The sequence below is a fragment of the Ranitomeya imitator genome, chromosome 2, assembly GCF_032444005.1.
Source record: "Ranitomeya imitator isolate aRanImi1 chromosome 2, aRanImi1.pri, whole genome shotgun sequence".
NCBI classification, from domain to species: Eukaryota; Metazoa; Chordata; class Amphibia; order Anura; family Dendrobatidae; genus Ranitomeya; species Ranitomeya imitator.
In genome coordinates this window covers 232,791,518-232,813,788 of record NC_091283.1, presented here as the reverse complement: position 1 = coordinate 232,813,788, position 22,271 = coordinate 232,791,518, and the positions used below count along the sequence as shown (strand labels likewise).

The following is a 22,271-nucleotide window of genomic DNA, read 5'->3' as shown; positions in this document are numbered from 1 at the left end:
GGTGCTCCGTCCTAGAGGCGGGGCTGCCTGGGGGTGCTCTGTCCTAGAGGTGGGGGTGCTCTGTCCCAGAGGCGGGGCTGCCTGGGGGTGCTTTGTCCTAGAGGCGGGGCTGCCTGGGGGTGCTCTGTCCTAGAGGCGGGGCTGCCTGGGGGTGCTCTGTCCTAGAGGCGGGGCTGCCTGGGGGTGCTCTGTCCTAGAGGCGGGGCTGCCTGGGGGTGCTCTGTCCTAGAGGCGGAGCTGCCTGGGGGTGCTCTGTCCTAGAGGCGGGGCGGCCTGGGGGTGCTCCGTCCTAGAGGTGGGGGTGCTCTGTCCTAGAGGCGGGGCTGCCTGGGGGTGCTCTGTCCTAGAGGCGGGGCTGCCTGGGGGTGCTCTGTCCTTGAGGCGGGGATGCCTGGGGGTGCTCTGTCCTAGAGGCGGGGCGGCCTGGGGGTGCTCCGTCCTAGAGGTGGGGGTGCTCTGTCCTCGAGGCGGGGCTGCCTGGGGGTGCTCTGTCCTAGAGGCGGGGCTGCCTGGGGGTGCTCTGTCCTAGAGGCGGGGCTGCCTGGGGGTGCTCTGTCCTTGAGGCGGGGATGCCTGGGGGTGCTCTGTCCTAGAGGCGGGGCGGCCTGGGGGTGCTCCGTCCTAGAGGTGGGGGTACTCTGTCCTAGAGGCGGGGCTGCCTGGGGGTGCTCTGTCCTAGAGGCGGGGCTGCCTGGGGGTGCTCTGTCCTAGAGGCGGGGCTGCCTGGGGGTGCTCTGTCCTAGAGGCGGGGCTGCCTGGGGGTGCTCTGTCCTAGAGGCGGGGCTGCCTGGGGGTGCTCTGTCCTAGAGGCGGGGCGGCCTGGGGGTGCTCTGTCCTAGAGGCGGGGCGGCCTGGGGGTGCTCCGTCCTAGAAGTGGGGGTGCTCTGTCCTAGAGGCGGGGCTGCCTGGGGGTGCTCTGTCCTAGAGGCGGGGCGGCCTGGGGGTGCTCTGTCCTAGAGGTGGGGGTGCTCTGTCCTAGAGGCGGGGCGGCCTGGGGGTGCTCCGTCCTAGAGGTGGGGGTGCTCTGTCCTAGAGGCGGGGCTGCCTGGGGGTGCTCTGTTCTAGAGGCGGGGCGGCCTGGGGGTGCTCTGTCCTAGAGGCGGGGCGGCCTGGGGGTGCTCCGTCCTAGAGGTGGGGGTGCTCTGTCCTAGAGGCGGGGCTGCCTGGGGGTTCTCTGTCCTAGAGGCGGGGCTGCCTGGGGGTGCTCTGTCCTAGAGGCGGGGCGGCCTGGGGATGCTCCGTCCTAGAGGTGGGGGTGCTCTGTCCTAGAGGCGGGGCGGCCTGGGGGTGCTCCGTCCTAGAGGTGGGGGTGCTCTGTTCTAGAGGCGGGGCTGCCTGGGGGTGCTCTGTCCTAGAGGCGGGGCTTCCTGGGGGTGCTCTGTCCTAGAGGCGGGGCTTCCTGGGGGTGCTCTGTCCTAGAGGCGGGGCTTCCTGGGGGTGCTCTGTCCTAGAGGCGGGGCTTCCTGGGGGTGCTCTGTCCTAGAGGCGGGGCTGCCTGGGGGTGCTCTGTCCTAGAGGCGGGGCTTCCTGGGGGTGCTCTGTCCTAGAGGCGGGGCTGCCTGGGGGTGTTCTGTCCTAGAGGCGGGGGTGTTCTGTCCTAGAGGCGGGGCTGCCTGGGGGTGCTCTGTCCCACAGGCGGGGTTGCTATCCCGGAGGCGGGGCTGACTGGGGGTGCTCTGCCCCACAGGCGGGGTTGCTATCCCGGAGGCGGGGCTGCCTGGGGGTGTTCTGTGCTAGAGGCGGGGCTGCCTGGGGGTGCTATCTCACAGAGGCGGGGGTGCTCTGTCCCACAGGCGGGGTTGCTATCCCGGAGGCGGAGCTGCCTGGGGGTGCTCTGTCCCACAGGCGGGGTTGCTATCCCGGAGGCGGGGCTGCCTGGGGGTGCTCTGTCCCACAGGCAGTGTTGCTATCCCGGAGGCGGGGCTGCCTGGGGGTGCTCTCTTGGAGGCGGAGCTGCCTGGGGGTACTCTGTCCCACAGGCGGGGTTGCTATCCCAGAGGCGGGGCTGCCTGGGGGTGCTCTCTTAGAGGCGGGGCTAGCCTTCCTGGGGTCATGTATACTGTATGCTGATGATGGGCCGTGTGCAGTCTCTGACCCTGTGTCTTCTGTGTCTCCCCGCAGTCACGCCCGGCTCCGCTGCCTCTGTACCTGCAACAGGTGTACATACTGCCTGTGTCAGAAGCTGCTGCACTCTGACCTGCTCCAGGCCGTAAAGAACAAACTCTTCACCTCCATTGTGACCAGGTCCTTCATCTTATTCTCCAGCCTAGCCTGACCACTAACCGCTCCCCACCGTATCTGCTGTGTACTATGTACTCTGTATACCGAGCCCCGAACACTATATACTCTGTATACTGAGCCGAGTGTGTGTGTATATACAGCGGTGACATAAGTATTGAACACCTCACCCATTTGTTCAGTAAATCTATGGTAAAGGTGCTATTGACATGAAATTCTCCCCAGATGTCGGTAACAACCATCCAGTCCACACAGGAAAGAAATCACCACATTATGTGTAATAATGAGAGATGATGCAGGGTAAAGTACTGAACTCATGAAAGAGATGAGCAAAGAGCCCCGGAAAGTCCTGACAACGGCTGAGCTCTATCAGTAATCTGATGGCCAATAAAAAGGAGTCCTTACACAAGAAATATCTCATGATGGGTATCACCAGTGAGCTGTCTCAAGACCTTCACAACCTTATTGTTACAAAACATCCTAATGGCATTGGTTACAGAAGAATTTCTAAATTACTGAAATTTCCAGTGAGCGCTGCTGGGGCCATAAATCAGACGTGGGAAGAATATCTTTTCACCATAAACCAGCCACGACCAGGAGCTCTCCACAAGATTTCACCATAAACCAGCCACGACCAGGTGCTCCCCACAAGATTTCACTATAAACTGGCCACGACCAGTGGCTCCCTACAAGATATAACCATAAACCGGCCACGACCATTGGCTCCCTGCAAGATTACACCATAAACCGGCCACGACTAGGCGCTCTCCACAAGATTTCACTATAAACCGGCCATGACCAGGTGCTCCCCACAAGATTTCACCATAAACTGGCCATAACCAGGCGCTCTCCACAAGATTTCACCATAAACCTGCCACGACCAGGTGCTCCCCACAAGATTTCACTATAAACTGGCCACGACCAGTGGTTCCCTACAAGATTTAATCATAAACTGGCCACGACCAGGTGCTCCCTGCAAGATTTCACTATAAACCGGCCACGACCGGGTGCTCCCCACAAGATTTCACTATAAACTGGCCACGCCCAGTGGTTCCCTACAAGATTTAACCATAAACTGGCCACCACCATTGGCTCCCTGCAAGATTACACCATAAACTGGCCACGACCAGGTGCTCCCTGCAAGATTTCACTATAAACCGGCCACGACCGGGTGCTCCCCACAAGATTTCGCCGTAAACCGGCCACGACCAGGTGCTCCCCACAAGATTTCACCATAAACCAGCCACGACCAGTGGCTCCCCATAAGATTTCACTATAAACTGGCCACGACCAGTGGCTCCCACCAAGATTTCACTATATACCGGCCACAACCGGGTGCTCCCCACAATATTTTACCATAAACCAGCCTCGACCAGTGGCTCCCCATAAGATTTCACTATACACTGGCCATGACCAGTGGCTCCCACCAAGATTTCACTATAAAGACTCCATTGATGAACATGAAGCATTGTCAAGCATGTTTACTGTTTGCTCCGCAACATTTAAACTGTGAAATATTGGGAGAATAGAGTCTGGGCAGATGAAACCTCCTTGGAGGCCATAATGCGTCATGTTTGGAGGCCAAAAGGCACTGCTTGTCACCCGAAAAACACCATCCCAACAGTGCAGTGTGGAGGTGGAAACATCATGGGGCTAGTTTTCAGCATACGCCACTGGCAAATGGCATATAATTGAAGGAAAGATGAATGGACAAATGTGCCGAGACATTCCTGATAAACATCTGCTGCCATCTACCTGGATGATGAAGATGAAACGAGGGAGGACATTCCAGCAAGACAATGGTCCCAAACACAAAGCCGAGGAAACTCTCCACTGGTGTCAGAGACAGACAATAAAGCTGCTACAATGGCCGATCACTGGACCAGGATCCTACAGAAAATGTATGGAAGGAACTAACGCTTAGAGCTCATAGAAGGAGCCGCGGAAACTTCAGGATGTGACAAGTGTGGAAGAATGGGCCAACATCACACCTGAGCAATGCCTGCGACTAGTTTCTCCATACACAAGGCTTCATCACCAAAGGCTTTTATTACATAGCAGGAAAGTGTTCACTACTTTACCCTGCATCATCTCTCATTATTACACATCATTTATGGACATCTCGGGATTTTTGTCCTGTGTGGATTGGATGTTACCCGACATCTGGGGAGAATTTCATGTCAATAGCACCTTTACCATAGATTTACTGAAGACATTGCTGACGTGTCCAATACTTAAGTCCCCACTATATATACGCGTTGTTTAGAATGTCTCCTATATACCTGATGTCAGTACTGTATCTGCACGGTTGGCAGAGTTACAGGAGCTTCCCCTCACCTGCTTAACCCACTAATTGATCACAGTCCCTGTAATCTGGCATCCGATGATTTGGACTGGAGAGGCGCCTTCCTTGGTGTACAGTTAGCTCCAGAAATATTTGGACGGTGGCACAAGTTTTTGGCATTTTAGTTTTTTACAAGATCTAGTCCTATAATCAGTCTGGGTGTAAAGTGACAACTCTTGGGGGGAGTCACATCCTAATTAGGGGAACGGTTCAGGAATTACAGCTCTTTAATATGGAGCTTCCAAAGGTGATTGGACAGTTATCACAAGATCTTTAATTGGCTGCATGGGCTTTCCCCTCATTAATCCATCATCAGTTAACCAGGTAAAAGGTCTGGGGCTGATTCCAGGTGCGTCATTTGCATTTGGAAGCTGTTGCTGTGAACCCACAACATGTGGATAAAGCTAGAAAAACCGACCTCCATTAGTTCGAAAAAAATGAAATCCATGAGAGGACAGAAATGTTTAGGAGCATTGCCAGATCAACAGTCTGGTACATTCTGTAATAAAAATAGATAGTAAACTGGGAACTCTGAAACACCTGAAAATCGTCACACAGGAGGAAATTTTGGATGGTGACAGCCATGGCCTCCAGACTTCAGGCCGTCCTTGCTGCAAGGATTCTCTGCAAAGGATTACAGATGGAGATTTTATTTATGGGAAAGTTCATTTGTCCAATTACCTTTGAGCCCTGAAAGTCTCCACTTTAATTACAAAACAGCCTGCAGAGCTGAAATCAAGAGGATTCATCACTGGCCAAAGGTTTCTGGACTTGACTTGCTGTCAGTGAATGGGAACGTTCTTGGTCCCATACAGAGGCGACAACCGTAACTGCCCCCTATGCTTCTCACAGCTGATGGGCTGTTACAGTGTGTGCAGGATTCCCTGAGGACATTGAAGCAAGCTGTCGGGACTACAGAGATCTCACGCACTGTAACGAATCCTCAGCTGTGAGCAGTGCAGATCATATGTTCCCAGTCACTGCCGGAGCAGCTGAACGTTTCATCAAATGCTAGAAACTCTCAGGAGTGGCCAATAGCAGGGGCTGTCAGCAGGTCAGTGCTGCCAATCTGTCATTCAGACAGAGCCCCTGATTCCGGTGATACTGCTCCGCTCCATGCGCATCCCTGCCCACAGGGCGCCATGTAACCCGGCCCACACAACTGATTGACACTTCCTGTGTACTCTGTTCATAGGCAAAAAGCAGGGGGCGGTGTATACAGAGAAAGCAGCCAATCGGGGGTGAGGTTACACTGAGCTGATGACTGGAGCAGATTACTAGTTAGTCCTCGGTGATGATCCCACTAGGTGACAAGTCACTGGAGTCAGGGTCTCAGCCCATCAGGTGGGGGAGCAGGAACCTGCTGACAGCCTATTCCTATCTGATGGTCCGCTGTGATGATGCCGGATTACAGGGGTCCTGGTGTAGCCTGTAGTGTCCTGTGCTGCCTGGTTTCCCCAGCGTTGGCGCTTGCATGGCTGGTGCAGGGTGTAGCGCTCTGCACTGCTGTCCGGCCGCTGCATGTCGCCATACCGCTCTGACACCTGAGGCTGCTGCTCTGCTTTATCCGCTGTTTTTTGCTGTGGGCAGCACTGTAATCATGGGAGGAACACTGCTACTGTATGTGTATGACCAGGGGGCTGACGGAGGGGAGGAGGAGCGCAGGTCACCAGTGACGGAGGGGAGAGAAGGAGAGCAGGTCACCAGGGGCAGAGGGGAGAAGGAGAGCAGGTCGGCGGAGGGGAGGAGGAGCGCAGATCTCCAGAGGCGGAGGGGAGGAGGAGCGCAGATCTCCAGAGGCGGAGGGGAGGAGGAGCGCAGATCTCCAGAGGCGGAGGGGAGAAGGAGAGCAGGTCGCCAGAGGCGGAGGGGAGAGAAGGAGAGCAGGTCACCAGAGGGGGAGGAGAGGTCCTCCTGTCGTCGGGGTGTCAAGGTCTCGGGGTGTCAAGGTCTCGGGCCCTCCTCCCGTCGTCGAGGTCTCGGGCCCTCCTGACTTCGGCATCTCGGGCCCTCCTCCTGTCGTTGGGGTCTCAGGCCCTCTTGTCGTCGGGGTGTCGATGGCTCCTCAGCCCTCTTATTATCTTGGTGTTGGCTCTTCGGTCCTCTTATTATCTTGGTGTTGGCTCCTCGGCCCTCTTATTATCTTGGTGTTGGTTCCGCGGCCCTCCTATTATCGGGGTGTTAGCTCCACTATTCTCTTCCTATTATTGTGGTGTAGGCTCCTCAGGACCTCCTCCTGTTGTCAAGATGTAGGCTCCTCCATTTGTTGGGGTGTAGGTTCCTAAGGTCCTCCTCCTGTTGTCGCAGTGTAGGCTCCTTGGGTCCTACTTTTGTTGTTGGGTTATGGGCTCCTCAGGACCTCCTCCTGTTGTTGGAGTGTAGTCTCCTTGTCCCCTCCTGTTCTTAGGGTGTAGGCTCCTCGGTCCTGCTTTTGTTGTCTGGATTTTGGCTCCTCAGATCCTTCTTTTGTTGTTTTTTTGTGTAGACTCCGCAGGCCCTGCTCCTGTTGTCCGGGTGTAGGATCCTATCTTCCTTCTCTTTTTGTCGGGTTGTAGGCTCCTCAGGTCTCCCTCTTGTTGGGGTATAGGCTCCTCGGGCCCTGCTCCTGTTGTCTGGGTGTAGGCTCCTAGGGTCTTTCACTTGTTTGAGTGTAGGCTTCTCAGGCCGGCCTCTTGTTGGGGTATAAACTCCTCGGGCCTTGCTCTGCTCCTTTTGTCTAGGTGTAGTCTCCTCGGACCCAGCCCCAGTTGTCTGGGTGTGGACTCCTAGGGTCTTCCTCTTGTTGAGGTCTAGGCTTCTCAGGCCCTGCTTCACTTGTCTGGGTTTAGGGTCCTCTTCTTGCTGTAAGCTCCTCAGGTCTGCCTCTTGTTGGGGTATATGCTCTTTGGGCCTTCCTCTTGTTGTTGGGTTGTAGGCTCCTCAGGACCTCCTTCTGTTGTTGTGGTGTAGGCTCCTCGGGTCCTCCTTTTGTTGTTGGGTTAAGGGCTCCTCAGGACTTCCTGTTGTTGGAGTGTAATCTACTTGTGCCCTCCTCCTGTTTTCGAGGTGTATGCTCCTCGGTCCTGCTTCTTGTTTTCTGGGTTTAGGCTCCTCAGGTCCTCCTTTTGTTGTTGAGGTGTAGGCTCCTCAGGTCCTCCTCCTGTTGGAGTGTAGGCTCTTCTTGTTGTGGTGTAGGCTCCTATGATCCTCCTCTTGAGGTCTAGGCTCCTCGGGCCCTGCTCCTCTTGTCTGGATTTAGGGTCCTTCCCTTGTTGGTGTAAGCTCCTCGGGTCTGCCTCTTGTTGGGGTATAGGCTCCTTGGGCATTCCTGTTGTTGAGTTGTAAGCTCCTTGAGTCCTCCTTTTGTTGTTTGGGTTTAGGCTCCTAAGGACGACCTCCTGTTGTTGTGGTGTAGTCTCCTTGGGTCCACCTTTTGTTGAGTAATGGGCTTTTCAGGACCTAATCCTGTTGTTGGGGTGTAGTCTCCTTGTGCCCTCCTCTTGTTCTCGGGGTATAGGCTCCACAGTCCTCCTTTTGTTGCCTGGGTTTAGGCTCCTCAGGTCCTCCTTTTGTTTTTGAGGTGTAGGATCCTCGGGCCCTCCTCCTCTTTGGGTGTAAGCTCCTTTTGTTAAGGTGTAGAGTCCTCCTCTTGTTGGGGTATAGGCTCCTGGGGCCCTGCTTCTGTTGTCTGGGTGTAGTCTGCTAGGGTCCTTCTATTATTGGGGTGTAGGCATCTCAGGTCTGCCTCTTGTTGGGGTGTAAGCTCCTTGGACCCAGCTCCTGTTGCCTAGGTGTAGGCTCCTAGGGTCCTCTTTTTAGGGTATAGGCTCCTAAGGTTATCCTCTTGTTAGGTTGCAGGCTTCTCGGGTGGTCCTCCTGTTTTCTGGGTGTAGGTCCTTTTTCTTGTTGGGGTCTAGGTACTTCCGGCCCTCCTAATGTCACCCCATGTCTTTTAATCTAGACTTGCCCTTGTCCATGATCAGCCCGGTCATCTGTTACCGCATACTGAGCCTCATGACATATGTTGAGCTCTACTATACTCTAGTCACCTCCAGAGCTGAATTCATTATTCTTCAGACATTGAGAATGTTTACATTGGGGTATTGACTGTTCCCTACTGAATGGTTGATTTATTTTGCTGAAATGGCCCATGATCTGTGTTAATCATACTTGAATGAATTTGTGCCGGCCCTGCCATCAATAACGAGACTGGCTCCTCCCCCACGCGCTAGCTTCCAATAGTGAGACCGGCTCCTCCTCTTCCCCCCCACGCTGGCCCCCAATAACAAGACCAACTTCTCCCACCTCACTTGCCCCAATAATGAGACCGGCTCCTCCCCCATGCTATGCCCCTTTAATGAGACCAGCTCCTCCTTCCGTGCTTTCTCACAATTACCAGCTTCTCCAATCTCGCTTGCCCCAAATAACGAGACCGGCTCCTGCCACGCACTGGCCCTCAATAACGAAACCGGCTCCTCCCCCATGCTGGCCCCCTTTAATGAGACTGACTCCTCCTTCTGCGCTGGCCCTCAATAACGAGACAGACTCCTCCCCCCCATGCTGGCCTCCAATAATGAGACCGGCTCCTCCTTCCGCGCTGGCCTCCAATTACGAGATGGACTCCTCCCCCACGCTGGCCCTCAATTATGACTGGCTCTTCCCCCTGCTCTGGCCCCCATTAGCGAGACCGGCTCCTAACCCAGTACTGTCCCAATTACAAAATCGGCTCCTTCCCCTTTGTTGCCCTCCAGTGATGGGCTCCTTCCCCTTTTCTGCCCTCCAGTGATGGGTTCCTTCCCCTTTACTGCCCTCCAGAGATTGGCTCCTCCCCGATGGGCTCTTCCCCCTGGGCTGACTTCAGGTGATGGGCTCCTTCTCTCTGTGCTGACTTCCAGTGACAGGCTCCTCCCCTGCGCCGCCCTCCAGTGATGGACGTCTTCCCCTTTGCGGCCCTCCAGTGGTAGGCTCTCAGCATGTGGTGTGGGAGTCTGGGCCCCTGGTGACTGCCCCCTGTGTGTCTGTAAAAGGTTGAGGTCCTGGGTAGACGTCCTGGGAGAGTCGCTGATGACCGATGCGGAGAGCAGCCTGGGACACCAAGTCCACCCCGTCACCCACATGGAACATTCCATCTTCATGGAATCATCTGCAGAGCAGCTGGTGGGCAGGTACCAAGACGTGTGCCCTCATAGGGGTGTGACTGGGCATTTACTAACCTCCCGGGCCTGTGTGTGCATGGACTGGCTGTATCTAACCTGAGTCCATGTCAGCGTTGTTCTGTGTACACAGCACCACTGTCATTGTTAGTCTGAGCAGCTGCCACGGTGCTCAAACGTGAGATTAGAACCATCGCGATAACACCTCCAGTGCAGATGCCAGACGAAACAGCACAAAATCAAAGAGATGGCTGCGAATAGAGCAGAGCGACTCCCTTGGTGAGGGCAGTGACTAGAGCGGAACATCCCCTGTGGTGAGGGCAATTTGTATGGATCGCGCCCCCCGTACTTAGGGCAGACCGGTGGATAGCGCCTCCTGTGGTGAGGACAGGGTACAGTGGTGTTGAGCCTCCCCTATAGTCGGAGCTAAGGCAACCTGGTGCAGAGCATCTCTTGTAGTCAGCAAAGAACGGCTGAATATCCTCCCGTATTCAGGGCAGAACAGTGTTGAGCTTCCCCCTGTACTCAGCGTAGAGCGGTGTTGAGCATTGTCCTGTAGTCGGTGTGGAGTGCTGTTGAGACCCCTCCTGTAGTCAGCGTAGAGCTTTGTTCATTGTCCTGTAGTCAACGTAGATCGTCCCCCTGTAGTTGGCATAGGGGCTGTGTTGAGCATTCTTTTGTAGTCTGGTAGATCGGTGTTGTGTCCCCCTGTACTCGACGTAGAGCAGTGTTGAGCGTCCTTCTGTAGTCATCGTAGAGTGGGGTCGAGCATCCTTCTGTATTCAGGGTAGAGCGGTGTTGAGTGTCCCCCTGTACTCGATGTAGAGCAGTGTTGAGTGCCCGGTAGTCAGCGCAGAACGATGGTGAGCATCCTTCTGTAGTCAGCGCAGAGTGGTATAGAGCGTCCTTTTGTAGTCAGCATAGAGCAGCATTAAGCGTCCTCTTGTAGTTAGCGCAGAGCGGTGTTGAGCATCCTCTTGTAGTCTGCGTGAAGCGGTGTTGAGCGTCCTCTTGTAGTCTGCATGGAGTGGTGTTGAGCGTCCTCTTGTAGTCCGCATGGAGCGGTGTTGAGCGTCCTCTTGTAGTTAGCACAGAGCAGTGTTGAGCATCCTCTTGTAGTCTGCGTGAAGCGTTGTTGAGCTTCCTCTTGTAGTCTGCGTGGAGCGGTGTTGAGCGTCCTCTTGTAGTCGGCGTAGAGCTGTTTTGAGCATCCTCCCATATTTGTCATAGAGCAGCTTTGTGCATCCTCTTGTATCCAAGGTAGAGCGACGTTGAGCGTCCTCCTGCACTCAGGGTAGAGCAGTTGAGCTTCCTCCTGTAGTCTGCGTAGAGCGGAGTTGAGCTTCCTCGTATTGTCTGCGTAGAGCGGTGTTGAGCTTCCTCCTGTAGTCTGCGTAGAGCGGTGTTGAGCTTCCTCCTGTAGTCTGCGTAGAGCGGTGTTGAGCGTCCTCCTGTAGTCTGCATATAGTGGTGTTGAGCGTCCTCCTGTAGTCTTCGTAGAGCGGTGTTGAACGTCTTCCCATAGTTGGCATAGTGTTTTCCCATAGTTGGCATAGAGCGGTGTTGAGCATCCTCTTGTAGTCGGCATGGAGCGGCTTTGTGCGTCCTCCTGTATCCAGGGTAGAGCGATGTTGAGCGTCCTGCTATAGTCAGGGTTGAGCGTCCTTCTGTAGTCGGCGTGAGTGGTGTTGAGCTTCCTCCTGTAGTCTGCATATAGCGTCTTTGTGTGTCCTTCTATATCCAGACTAGAGTGATGTTGTGTCCTCCTGTAGTCAGCGTAGAGCGGCGTCCTGTATTCAGGATTGAGAAGTATTGAGCGTCTGCCTGTAGTCCTCAGCGTAGAGCGGTGTTGAGCGTCGTCCTATAGTCAGAGTTGAGGGTTCCCCTGTACTTAGCTTAGAGAAATGTTGAGTATCCTCCTGTAGTCTGTGTAGAGCGTCCTCCTGTAGTCTGTGTAGAGCATCCTCCTGTAGTCTGTGTAGAGCGCCGTTCTGTATTCAGAGTAGAGTGGTATTGAGTGTCCGCCTGTAGTTGTCATCGTAGAGAGGTGTTGTGTCCCCCTGTACTCAGTTTAGAGCGATGTTGAGCGTCCTCCTGTAGTCGGCGTAGAGCGGTGTTGAGCGTCCTCCTGTAGTCTGCATATAGCGTATTTGTGCGTCCTTCTATATCCAGAGTAGAGTGATGTTGTGTCCTCCTGTAGTCAGCGTAGAGCGGCGTCCTGTATTCAGGATTGAGAAATATTGAGCGTCTGCCTGTAGTCCTCAGCGTAGAGCGGTGTTGAGCTTCCTCCTATAGTCAGGGTTGAGTGGTGTTGAGCATTCCCCTGTACTCAGCTTAAAGCGATGTTGAGCATCCTCCTGTAGTCGGTGTAGTGTCCTCCTGTAGTCTGTAGAGCGCCGTTCTGTTTTCAGCGTAGAGAGGTGTTGAATGTCCCCCTGTACTCAGTTTAGAGCGATGTTGAGTGTCCTCCTGTAGTCGGCGTAGAACGATGTTGAGTGTCCTCCTGTAGTCGGCGTAGAGCGATGTTGAGCTTCCTCCTGTGGTGGGTGTAGAGCGGTGTCGAGCGTCCTCCTTTAGTCAACGTAGAGCGGCGTTCTGTATTCAGAGTAGAGAGTTATTGAGTGTCCGCCTGTAGTTGTCAGCGTAGAGGTGTTGAGTGTCCCCCTGTACTCCGCTTAGAGCGATGTTGAGCCTCCTGTAGTTGGTGTAGAGCGGTGTTGAGCGTCCTCCTTTAGTCAACGTAGAGCGGTGTTCTGTATTCAGGGTAGAGAGGTATTGCGTGTCCGCCTGTAGTCCGCAGCGTAGAGCTGTGTTTTGCATCCCCCTGTACTCAGCATAAAGCAGTGTTGAGCGGGTGCCTGTAGTTGGGGCCCAGTGTAGAGCGTCCTCAATGGTGCTTTTATTTGCAGTGTTGACGTGGGTGTTCATATTTGCTGCCTCGTCTGAGGGATGCTGGGAGTTGCAGTGCAGGCTGGTGCTACCGCTGCTGAGGTGGCGCAGTCACTTTACTGATGTTTTTTTCTGTTGCAGGCACATGTCGCAGGCGGAGTTGAAAGGCTCCACGTTCTGGCTCCGTGCCAGTTTTGGGGCCACCATCTTTGCAGTATTGGGATTTGCTATGTACAAGGCTCTGCTGAAACAGCGATGATCCAAAAGGTGCCATTACTCCGCCCATGTACTATAAGCTCTACCTATGGACTTTAAGCTCCACCCATTTCCCTCCTGGAATTATTTATTCATTGTATGATTATTGCGTTTGGATTTCATCACCCGTTTCCAGTATTGGGTCCCAGAGACTACCCGGACTAGTGCTGTGGACTGTGGAGCAGACATGATGCCGTCGAGTCTCGCCTCAGCCCAATCTGTGGACTCTTTAGGATGGACGCAAAGTGCCAAATGCCGAATCAAGAGACATTGTGTGATTGGGCTGATAGCTTGGAGCTGCCCCAGCGGATAGCGAGTAATCTGTGCTCTTCCTGTATATAATATACATACCTGGATGTCCAGCTGCCTTCCTGTAAAGCCCCTCCCCTTTCTCCATCTAGATGCCGCCCACGAGGAGCAGAGTTTTCTTTATCTGAATGTAAAGATAAAAGATTGAGCTATTTTTTTAAGGCAGCATGTGGTCTGTGAGGTTACTGCCATTAAATCTTAGATTGACTCATGTATTTTTGGAATTGGCAATTGAGCCAACAGCCGAGGATGCCATATTGTGGGATTCTATACATTTTTGTTACCCCTCCCCCGCTGATACTTTCTATCCCTTGTGATTGGTAACGTTTCACATTCAGACGACCGCACTGTTTATTGCGCACATTTTATTTATCGGTGGCTGTGGTGGTGAAACTCCGCCCTTCAGCACTGGCCCTGCCTACCATTCCCATCATAGCCTATGTCCAGAAGCCCCGCCCACCACCGCCTTTCCCTGCTGGGCAGTGCACAGTTATCACAGGGGTGACCACTAGGGGCCACTCCTCTTTTTCATCACTGACCTTTGTGTGGACTTTATTAAACTCCACCCTGTGTACCGTACCCGCTGCCACCACTCTTATTTCATGTCATCCAACACTGTCTGATCTTGCGAAAGCTAGGTGCTACCAGCTACCACCCCCCTCACCCTGCACTGACGTGCTGGACTGGGGGAATAGGAGTAATATTAGTGGTAACTCTGCTTTCCCAGACACAGAGCCAAGAAATGGCTGCAGGCACTGAGGCGTGTGGAAACCATCAATCTGCTACTGTTGACTGATCTGTCATTGTGCAATGGGGTGACTGGCCTACCGCTCAGTGGGGTCTCGCTATGTGGAGCCAGCGTGGACTGAGCTTTGGGGGCAGCCGCCATAATAAGCATAGGAGCTGAGACATCCTGACAGTGCATGTTACAGGAGACGCCTGTGCTCCCTCTGCTTGCTTCATAGTTCTGTGTGATTCTGACCATCCAGGAGGAGCAGCACAGTGATGTAAAAGGCAAAGGACAAGACCAGGAGGAGGAGCTCAAATGATGTACAAGGTAGAGGACAGGTCCAGAACGAGGAGCTCAGTGATGTAAAAGGACAGGAGCTCCCTAATGTAAAAGAACGACCTGGAGGAGGAGCACAGTGAGGTAGGAGGCAAAGGACAGGAGGAGGAGCTCAGTGATGTAAAAGGGAAAGAACAGGACCAGAAGGAGGAGCTCAGTGAGGTAAAAGGCAAAGAACAGGACCAGAAGGGGGAGCTCGGTGAGGTAAAAGGCAAAGGATGGGACCAGAAGGGGGAGCTCGGTGAGGTAAGAGGCAAAGGACGGGACCAGAAGGGGGAGCTCGGTGAGGTAAAATGCAAAGGAGGGGACCAGAAGGGGGAGCTCGGTGAGGTAAAAGGCAAAGGACGGGACCAGAAGGGGGGAGCTCAGTGAGGTAAAAGGCAAAGGACAGGACCAGGTGGGGGGAGCTCAGTGAGGTAACCAGGTCGACGGAAGAATAATGTAGAAGACAGGACAGGTCCAGCAAAAGGAGCAGAGTAATGTAGAAAGCAGAGGACAGATCTAGGAGGAGGAGCTGAGAGTCATATGGAAGGCAGAGGACAGGAGCTGGTGCTCAATGTGATATAGAGGGAAGAGAACAGATATTGGAGGAAGAGGACAGGTCTAGGAGGAGGAGCACAGAGTAATGTAGAAGGCAGAGGACAGGCCTAAGAGGAAGAGCACTGAGTAATGTAGAAGGCAGAGGAAAGGTCTAGGAAGAGGAGCACAGAGCTTACTGTGCTCCTTTGCAGGTAGAAGGCAGAGGACAGGTCTAGGAGGAGGAACTACGGATCATGTGAAAGGCTGAGGACAGGAGCAAGTGCCCATAGTATTGTAGAAGGCAGAGGACAGGGCTAGGTGGAGGAGCACAAAGTAAAGTGAAAGATGGAATACGGGTCCAGGAAAATCAGTACAGAATAATGTAGAATAAAAAAAAAAATCACAAAAATTGAGCTTAACTTGATTTGGTACAAATGCAGAGGTTAAACGCATGTTCACATTGGCCACAAAACATTAAAATCTACAAGAGAAAAAAGTAAGCAAAAATCCTGATGTAAGTAAGTAAAAAAGCAAAAGTGCGTTTAAATAACAGTTTTTAGTAATACTGTTTTTTTATCAAAAAATAGCACAAAAGCCATCCCACCGCGTCAAGGTAACTCTGATCGGGACAGTCCTACACTGTCTAATATTAAAACCTTACCATGTGTCAGTGTTGACCTCAGTGTGAATAAGGGCAGACAAAAGGACTGGACCCAACCAGTGAAACACCAGACTGTGGAAGCCTTATATATAGTCTCTAGCTCAGAAACAGGGAGGCTGCACCCCAGCTTGCACAGAATGCTTTTTTACTTAGTTACATCAGGGTTTTTGCTTACTTTTTTCTCTTGTAGGACAGCTCTAGGAGGAAGAGCTCAGGGTTATATGGAAGGCAGAGGACAGGAGCCGGTTGTCAGTGTGATGTAGAAGTCAGAGGACAGGTCCAGGAGGAGCAGTACAGAGTAATGTGAAAGGCAGAGGAGGGGTCCAGGTGCAGGAGCACAGAGTAATGTAGAAGACAGATCTAGGAAGAGGAACACAGAGTAAGGTAGAAGGCAGATGACCGCTCTAGGAGGAGGAGCTCAGAGTAAGGTAGGAGGCAGATGACCGCTCTAGGAGGAGGAGCTCAAAGTTATATGGAAGGCAGAGGACAGGAGCTGGCGCTCAGTGTCATGTACAAGTCAGAGGAAAGGTCCAGGAGGAGGAACACAGTAATGTAAAAGGCAGAGGTTGGTTCTAGAAAAAGAAGCACAGAGTAATGTACAGTACTGTTCAAAATAATAAGTGTATTCAAAAACATGAGTTTTTTAAAATCTTTATACTAGTGTCACAACTCTTTAGTCTCATTTCCCAGGACTGGGGGCTCCTACCCTGTCCCCAGTGCGGGAAGGCGCCCTTTTTTCCCTAATTACTTCTGATGGTGAAGACGCCAGGGCCACGTACCTTGCCTTAGCTCAGTCTGTACCCATGTCCAACCCAGGGAAGAGGGGAGTAGTAGTATACCGTAATACACCAACTAGACTAACCAGGTAATACAAACTGGGATAAAAGAAAATACCAATTACACAAATATACTCACACAAACAAAAGAAATGCATCGGGCAGTGGAGGATGGGGTAAAACCAAAGTAGGAGAAGAAATGGAATTATCACACACTGAAAACCTAGAAACAGTCACAGATAAATCCACCAAACGCTGTCTCCAATAACAACCACCAGCCATGCAGCATTAGCTATGCTCTGACAATGAGTGCTAGCCAGAACCCAGATTTTATAGGAGATGGGAGTGGCTAACAGTGCACAGCTGAGACCCTTAATGCAGGAAATCTAGGAGCTCTCAACTGAGCAGATTAACGCCTGCATTGCTAAAGGAAACCTGCATTGTTAAATATGAAGGTGAAGTGCATCTAATCAGTGCAGGAGTAAGAGAAATCAGATGCTATAGTCTTCTGGCTCTTCTCTGTCATGGTAAACCCGTGACAGTACCCATCCTTCTACGAGAGACCTCAGGGCCAGGTTTATCAGGGTGTGCCACGTGAAAAGACCGGATTAGCCTGGCCACATGGAAGTCAGATGCTGGTACCCACATCCTCTCCAGGACCGTTTCCCCTCCAATGTACCAGATAATGAACCGACCGACGAACTAAGCGAGACTCAACCATCTTGGCTATCTGAAATTTCCATCCACCGTGACGGGTTGGCAGTAGTGGTGATGGTACAGAGGACCCAACTTATTTTTTAAGTAGAGATCAACGAAACGCATTATGGATCCTAAAATTGTGCGGCAAGGCAGAATGCGACAAAATGACAACGGCCACAATCTTATAAGGACTGATGAACCTGGGACCCAGTTTCCAAGAGGAAACCTTCAACTTGATGTTCCTTGAGGTCAACCACACGGTCACCGAAAAACGTCCCCGATCAGCCACACATATATTTGGAACCCATCTTCCCCAAGTTATCAATATCCCCCTGCCACACAGATATAATTGATGATGGAAATTGTTCTTCAGGTATTCCAGAATAATGATTCCTGTTAAATGAGCTGAACTGAGGAAGAAACCCGTATACCCTGAAAAATGTGGACTTACCAGTAGACTCATGACAACGGTTATTTACTGCAAATTCAGCTAGCGGTAAGTAAGTAACCCAATCCTCCTCATTCTAAGAGACAAAACATCTAAGATACATCTCAAGATTCTAGTTAACTCGTTCAGACTGCCCATTAGAAATATGCTGAAGAGAATGACAGATGGATCCCCAGACGGGTGCAAAATTGTTGTGAATTCTGTTATCGAACTCCCTCCTGTGGTCATGAATGGTACTTCGGCGAGTTCTGTCCATGGACTCCCTCTGGTGGCTGTGAGTGGAGCCGCTGCTTCTGAGGTTCCTTCCACAGGTGATTTAGTTTATTCTTTGGCTGGCTGCTCTATTTAACTCCACTCAGATCGTTACTCTATGCCAGCTGTCAATGTTCTTGTACTGGTTCAGTTCGGTCTTGGATCTTTCTGGTGACCTGTCTACTCCAGCAGAAGCTAAGTCCCTGCTAGTTTATTATTTGTTCATTGTTTTCTTGTCCAGCTTGCTATCATGATTTTGCCTTGCTAGCTGGAAGCTCTGGGATGCAGAGTGGCACCTCCACACCGTGAGTCGGTGTGGAGGTCTTTTTGCACACTCTGCGTGGTCTTTTTGTAGTTTTTTGTGCTGACCGCAAAGATACCTTTCCTATCCTCAGTCTGTTTAGTAAGTCTGGCCTCCCTTTGCTGAAACCTGTTTCATTTCTGTGTTTGTGACTTTCATCTTAACTCACAGTCAATATATGTGGGGGGCTTCCTTTACCTTTGGGAAATTTCTCTGAGGCAAGGTAGGCTTTATTTTCTATCTCTAGGGCTAGTTAGCTCTTAGGCTGTGAAGAGGCGTCTAGGCCTGTTAGGTACGCTCCACGGCTATTTCTAGTGTGTGTGATAGGATTAGGGATTGCGGTCAGCAGAGCTCCCACTTCCCAGAGCTTGTTCTGTGTTAGCTTACCCATCAGGTCGTTCTGGGAGCTCCTAACCACCAGGTCCATAACAGTACAGCTGGCCCAAAGTATTAATGCATCTCAATAGAGGGATAAGAGAAGTTCTGAGACCATTTTTTTTTCTCTGCAGCGTGTTTTGTCTTTCTTTTCCTTTCAACCTCTGGGTGGTTCAGGACACAGGTGTAGATATGGACATTCAAGGTCTGTCCTCTTGTGTGGATCATCTCACTGCAAGGGTACAAAACATTCAAGATTTTGTGGTTCAGAATCCGATGTTAGAGCCTAGAATTCCAATTCCTGATTTGTTTTCTGGGGATAGATCTAGGTTCCTGAATTTCAAAAATAATTGTAAACTGTTTCTTGCTTTGAAACCCCGCTCCTCTGGTGACCCCGTTCAACAAGTAAAAATCATTATTTCTTTGTTGCATGGTGACCCTCAAGACTGGGCATTTTCCCTTGCGCCAGGAGATCCTGCACTGCGTGATGTAGATGCATTTTTTCTGGCACTTGGATTGCTTTATGATGAACCAAATTCAGTGGATCAGGCAGAGAAAATCTTGTTGGCTTTGCGTCAGGGTCAGGATGAAGCGGAGATATATTGTCAGAAGTTTAGAAAGTGGTCTGTGCTTACTCAGTGGAATGAGTGTGCCCTGGCGGCAATTTTCAGAAAGGGTCTTTCTGAAACCCTTAAGGATGTCATGGTGGGATTTCCCACGCCTGCTGGTCTGAATGAGTCTATGTCCTTGGCCATTCAGATCGATCGGCGCTTGCGGGAGCGCAAAGCTGTGCACCATTTGGCGGTATTCTCTGAGCATAGGCCTGAGCCTATGCAATGTGATAGGACTTTGACCAGAGCTGAACGGCAAGAACACAGACGTCGGAATGGGCTGTGTTTTTACTGTGGTGATTCCACTCATGCTATCTCCGATTGTCCTAAGCGCACTAAGCGGTTCGCTAGGTCTGCCACCATTGGTACGGTACAGTCTAAATTTCTTTTGTCCGTTACTCTGATTTGCTCTTTGTCGTCCTATTCTGTTATGGCATTTGTGGATTCAGGCGCTGCCCTGAATTTGATGGACTTGGAGTTTGCCAGGCGCTGTGGTTTTTTCTTGGAGCCCTTGCAGTATCCTATTCCATTGAGAGGAATTGATGCTACGCCTTTGGCCAAGAATAAGCCTCAGTACTGGACCCAATTGACCATGTGCATGGCTCCTGCACATCAGGAGGATATTCGCTTTTTGGTGTTGCATAATCTGCATGATGTGGTCGTTTTGGGGTTGCCATGGCTACAGGTCCATAATCCAGTTTTGGATTGGAAATCTATGTCTGTGTCCAGCTGGGGTTGTCAAGGGGTACATGGTGATGTTCCATTGTTGTCAATTTCGCCTTCCACTCCTTCTGAAGTCCCTGAATTTTTGTCGGATTACCGAGATGTATTTGATGAGCCCAAATCCAGTGCCCTACCTCCCCATAGGAATTGCGATTGTGCTATTAATTTGATTCCTGGTAGTAAGTTTCCTAAGGGCCGACTGTTCAATTTATCTGTGCCAGAGCACGCCGCTATGCGGAGTTATATAAAGGAATCCTTGGAGAAAGGTCTTATTCGCCCGTCGTCATCACCGTTGGGAGCAGGGTTCTTTTTTGTGGCCAAGAAGGATGGCTCTTTGAGACCTTGTATTGATTACCGCCTTCTTAATAAGATCACAGTCAAATTTCAGTACCCTTTGCTGCTGCTGTCTGATTTGTTTGCTCGGATTAAGGGGGCTAGTTGGTTCACCAAGATAGATCTTCGAGGGGCGTATAATCTTGTGCGTATTAAACAGGTCGATGAATGGAAAACAGCATTTAATACACCCGAGGGCCATTTTGAGTACCTGGTTATGCCATTCGGGCTTTCTAATGCTCCATCTGTATTTCAGTCCTTTATGCATGACATCTCCCGAGAGTACCTGGATAGATTCATGATTGTATATTTGGATGATATTTTGGTCTTTTCGGATGATTGGGAGTCTCATGTAAAGCAGGTCAGAATGGTGTTCCAAGTCCTTCGTGCGAATTCCTTGTTTGTGAAGGGGTCAAAGTGTCTCTTTGGAGTTCAGAAGGTTTCATTTTTGGGTTTCATTTTTTCCCCTTCTACTATCGAGATAGACCCTGTTAAAGTTCAGGCCATTTATGATTGGACTCAGCCGACATCTGTGAAGAGCCTGCAGAAGTTCCTGGGCTTTGCTAATTTTTACCGTCGCTTCATCGCTAATTTTTCTAGTGTTGCTAAACTGTTGACTGATTTGACCAAGAAAGGTGCTGATGTGGTCAATTGGTCCTCTGCGGCTGTAGAGGCTTTTCAGGAGTTGAAGCGTCGTTTTTCTTCTGCCCCTGTGTTGTGCCAGCCAGATGTTTCGCTCCCGTTTCAGGTCGAGGTTGATGCTTCTGAGATTGGAGCAGGGGCTGTTTTGTTGCAAAGAAGTTCTGATGGCTCGGTGATGAAACCATGTGCCTTCATTACTAGAAAGTTCTCACCTACTGAGCGTAATTATGATGTTGGCAATCGAGAGTTGTTGGCCATGAAGTGGGCATTCGAGGAGAGGCGTCATTGGCTTGAAGGAGCCAAGCATCGCGTGGTGGTTTTGACGGATCACAAGAATTTGACTTATCTCGAGTCTGCCAAACGGTTGAATCCTAGACAGGCTCGATGGTCGCTGTTTTTCTCCCGTTTTGATTTTGTGGTTTCGTACCTTCCGGGCTCTAAGAATGTGATATGGAAATTTGGGTTGGATAAATCTACCCGTGTGTGCTGTGGCCGCTCCCAATTATTTCTGAGCCCTTAAAGAATGAGTCTGACACGTGGTGACAGCTTGACATTCAATCAAAGACTGGCCATTTATTTCCTGATACATAGTTTTTATAATAGCATATAGAAAGGTGTGGTTGGGGCGGTTAGTTAATTAACATACAATTCAGTTATTGGTTATCTGATATATATGGAATATTGTGATTAATGCGCATATGACTGCTGATTATGCAACTAAAATGTAGCTCTCTGCATCTGGGACAAAGTTGAGACAACTCGTCAGCACTTAATACATCTGGAGTTCTTCTGCTTTTTGGGTGGAAAACACCGAACAGTCTGTCTGGCTTATATTAGTTTATGTCAGCCATTTTAAGCAATTGATTATAAAGTAGCTGAGTAGATAGATATATATGATTTAAAGGAGTATACATGTATATGATTTAAAGGCGTATACATGCAAGTGAGATCTACATGATATAAATACTCACCCATCTTTTCCTTACTCTGTGACACACTCTCCTTCTCCTGATCTGCTGCCTGTCGGGCAGGTGCCGAGTCCAGGCAGTGTGGTGTCTCTGTATCCAGTGCTCACAGCACAAGGCACATTCTATGTTCCCAATACAGCCCAGCCTCTGACAGTCATGGTATCGGGGGAGGAGGGTGGAGATCCCCCAGTAGAAGGCACCCCCCAAGCCGCAGCAGGCTTCCCCCAGGCAAACCCGGCAGCAGGCAGCTCAGGTCCGGGGACAGGCATCACCATCAGATGGTGATCAGTATCCCCGGTCAGAGCAGCCAACATTCACACCACAATGGAACTATAATCCTCCACAGCCTCAGCAGGGTGGGGACACATCCTCTCACAAAAAGACAATATCCAAGACCGCTTATTAGCCACTGCAGGACCCCAGTGCACTCTATCACAACTATTCCTCTGATGAGGATGAAGAGGGGACTTCATACATGCTACCCAGTACTAGAAAGAAAAACCCACGGGCACCTAGGAGACGGGCAGATAGAAGCACCACCATTACACTATGTGCACTTCACCCCAAGTCAGGTGACCAGTATCCTCAACAATCTTCCAGACCCAGAGATGCACCCCATGCCATTCTACAGAAGAATGCAGCAGAACCAGCGCACATATGCAGCCACCTGGAATGATCTGTGGGCAGTGATGGAGATAAAGGCAGGTGATGCCTTCTGGCCAATCATGAA

General features: G+C 51.3%; 1 protein-coding gene across 3 annotated transcripts in view; it reads left to right on the top strand.

Annotated features, from left to right (window-relative positions):
* Nucleotides 1-13,746, top strand: part of RHOT1 (ras homolog family member T1) — a 51,411-nt gene extending 37,665 nt beyond the window's left edge. The window contains exons 19-21 of one of the 3 annotated variants that reach the window (XM_069748743.1): nucleotides 2,122-2,244; nucleotides 9,589-9,726; nucleotides 12,745-13,746. In XM_069748743.1, the coding sequence (XP_069604844.1) occupies nucleotides 2,122-2,244; nucleotides 9,589-9,726; nucleotides 12,745-12,862 (379 nt within the window). In that variant the 3' untranslated portion in view covers nucleotides 12,863-13,746. The remainder of the gene's footprint in view (nucleotides 1-2,121; nucleotides 2,245-9,588; nucleotides 9,727-12,744) is intronic. The other 2 variants (XM_069748744.1, XM_069748745.1) reach the window with 2 other exon arrangements.
* Nucleotides 13,747-22,271: the final 8,525 nt, after the last annotated feature.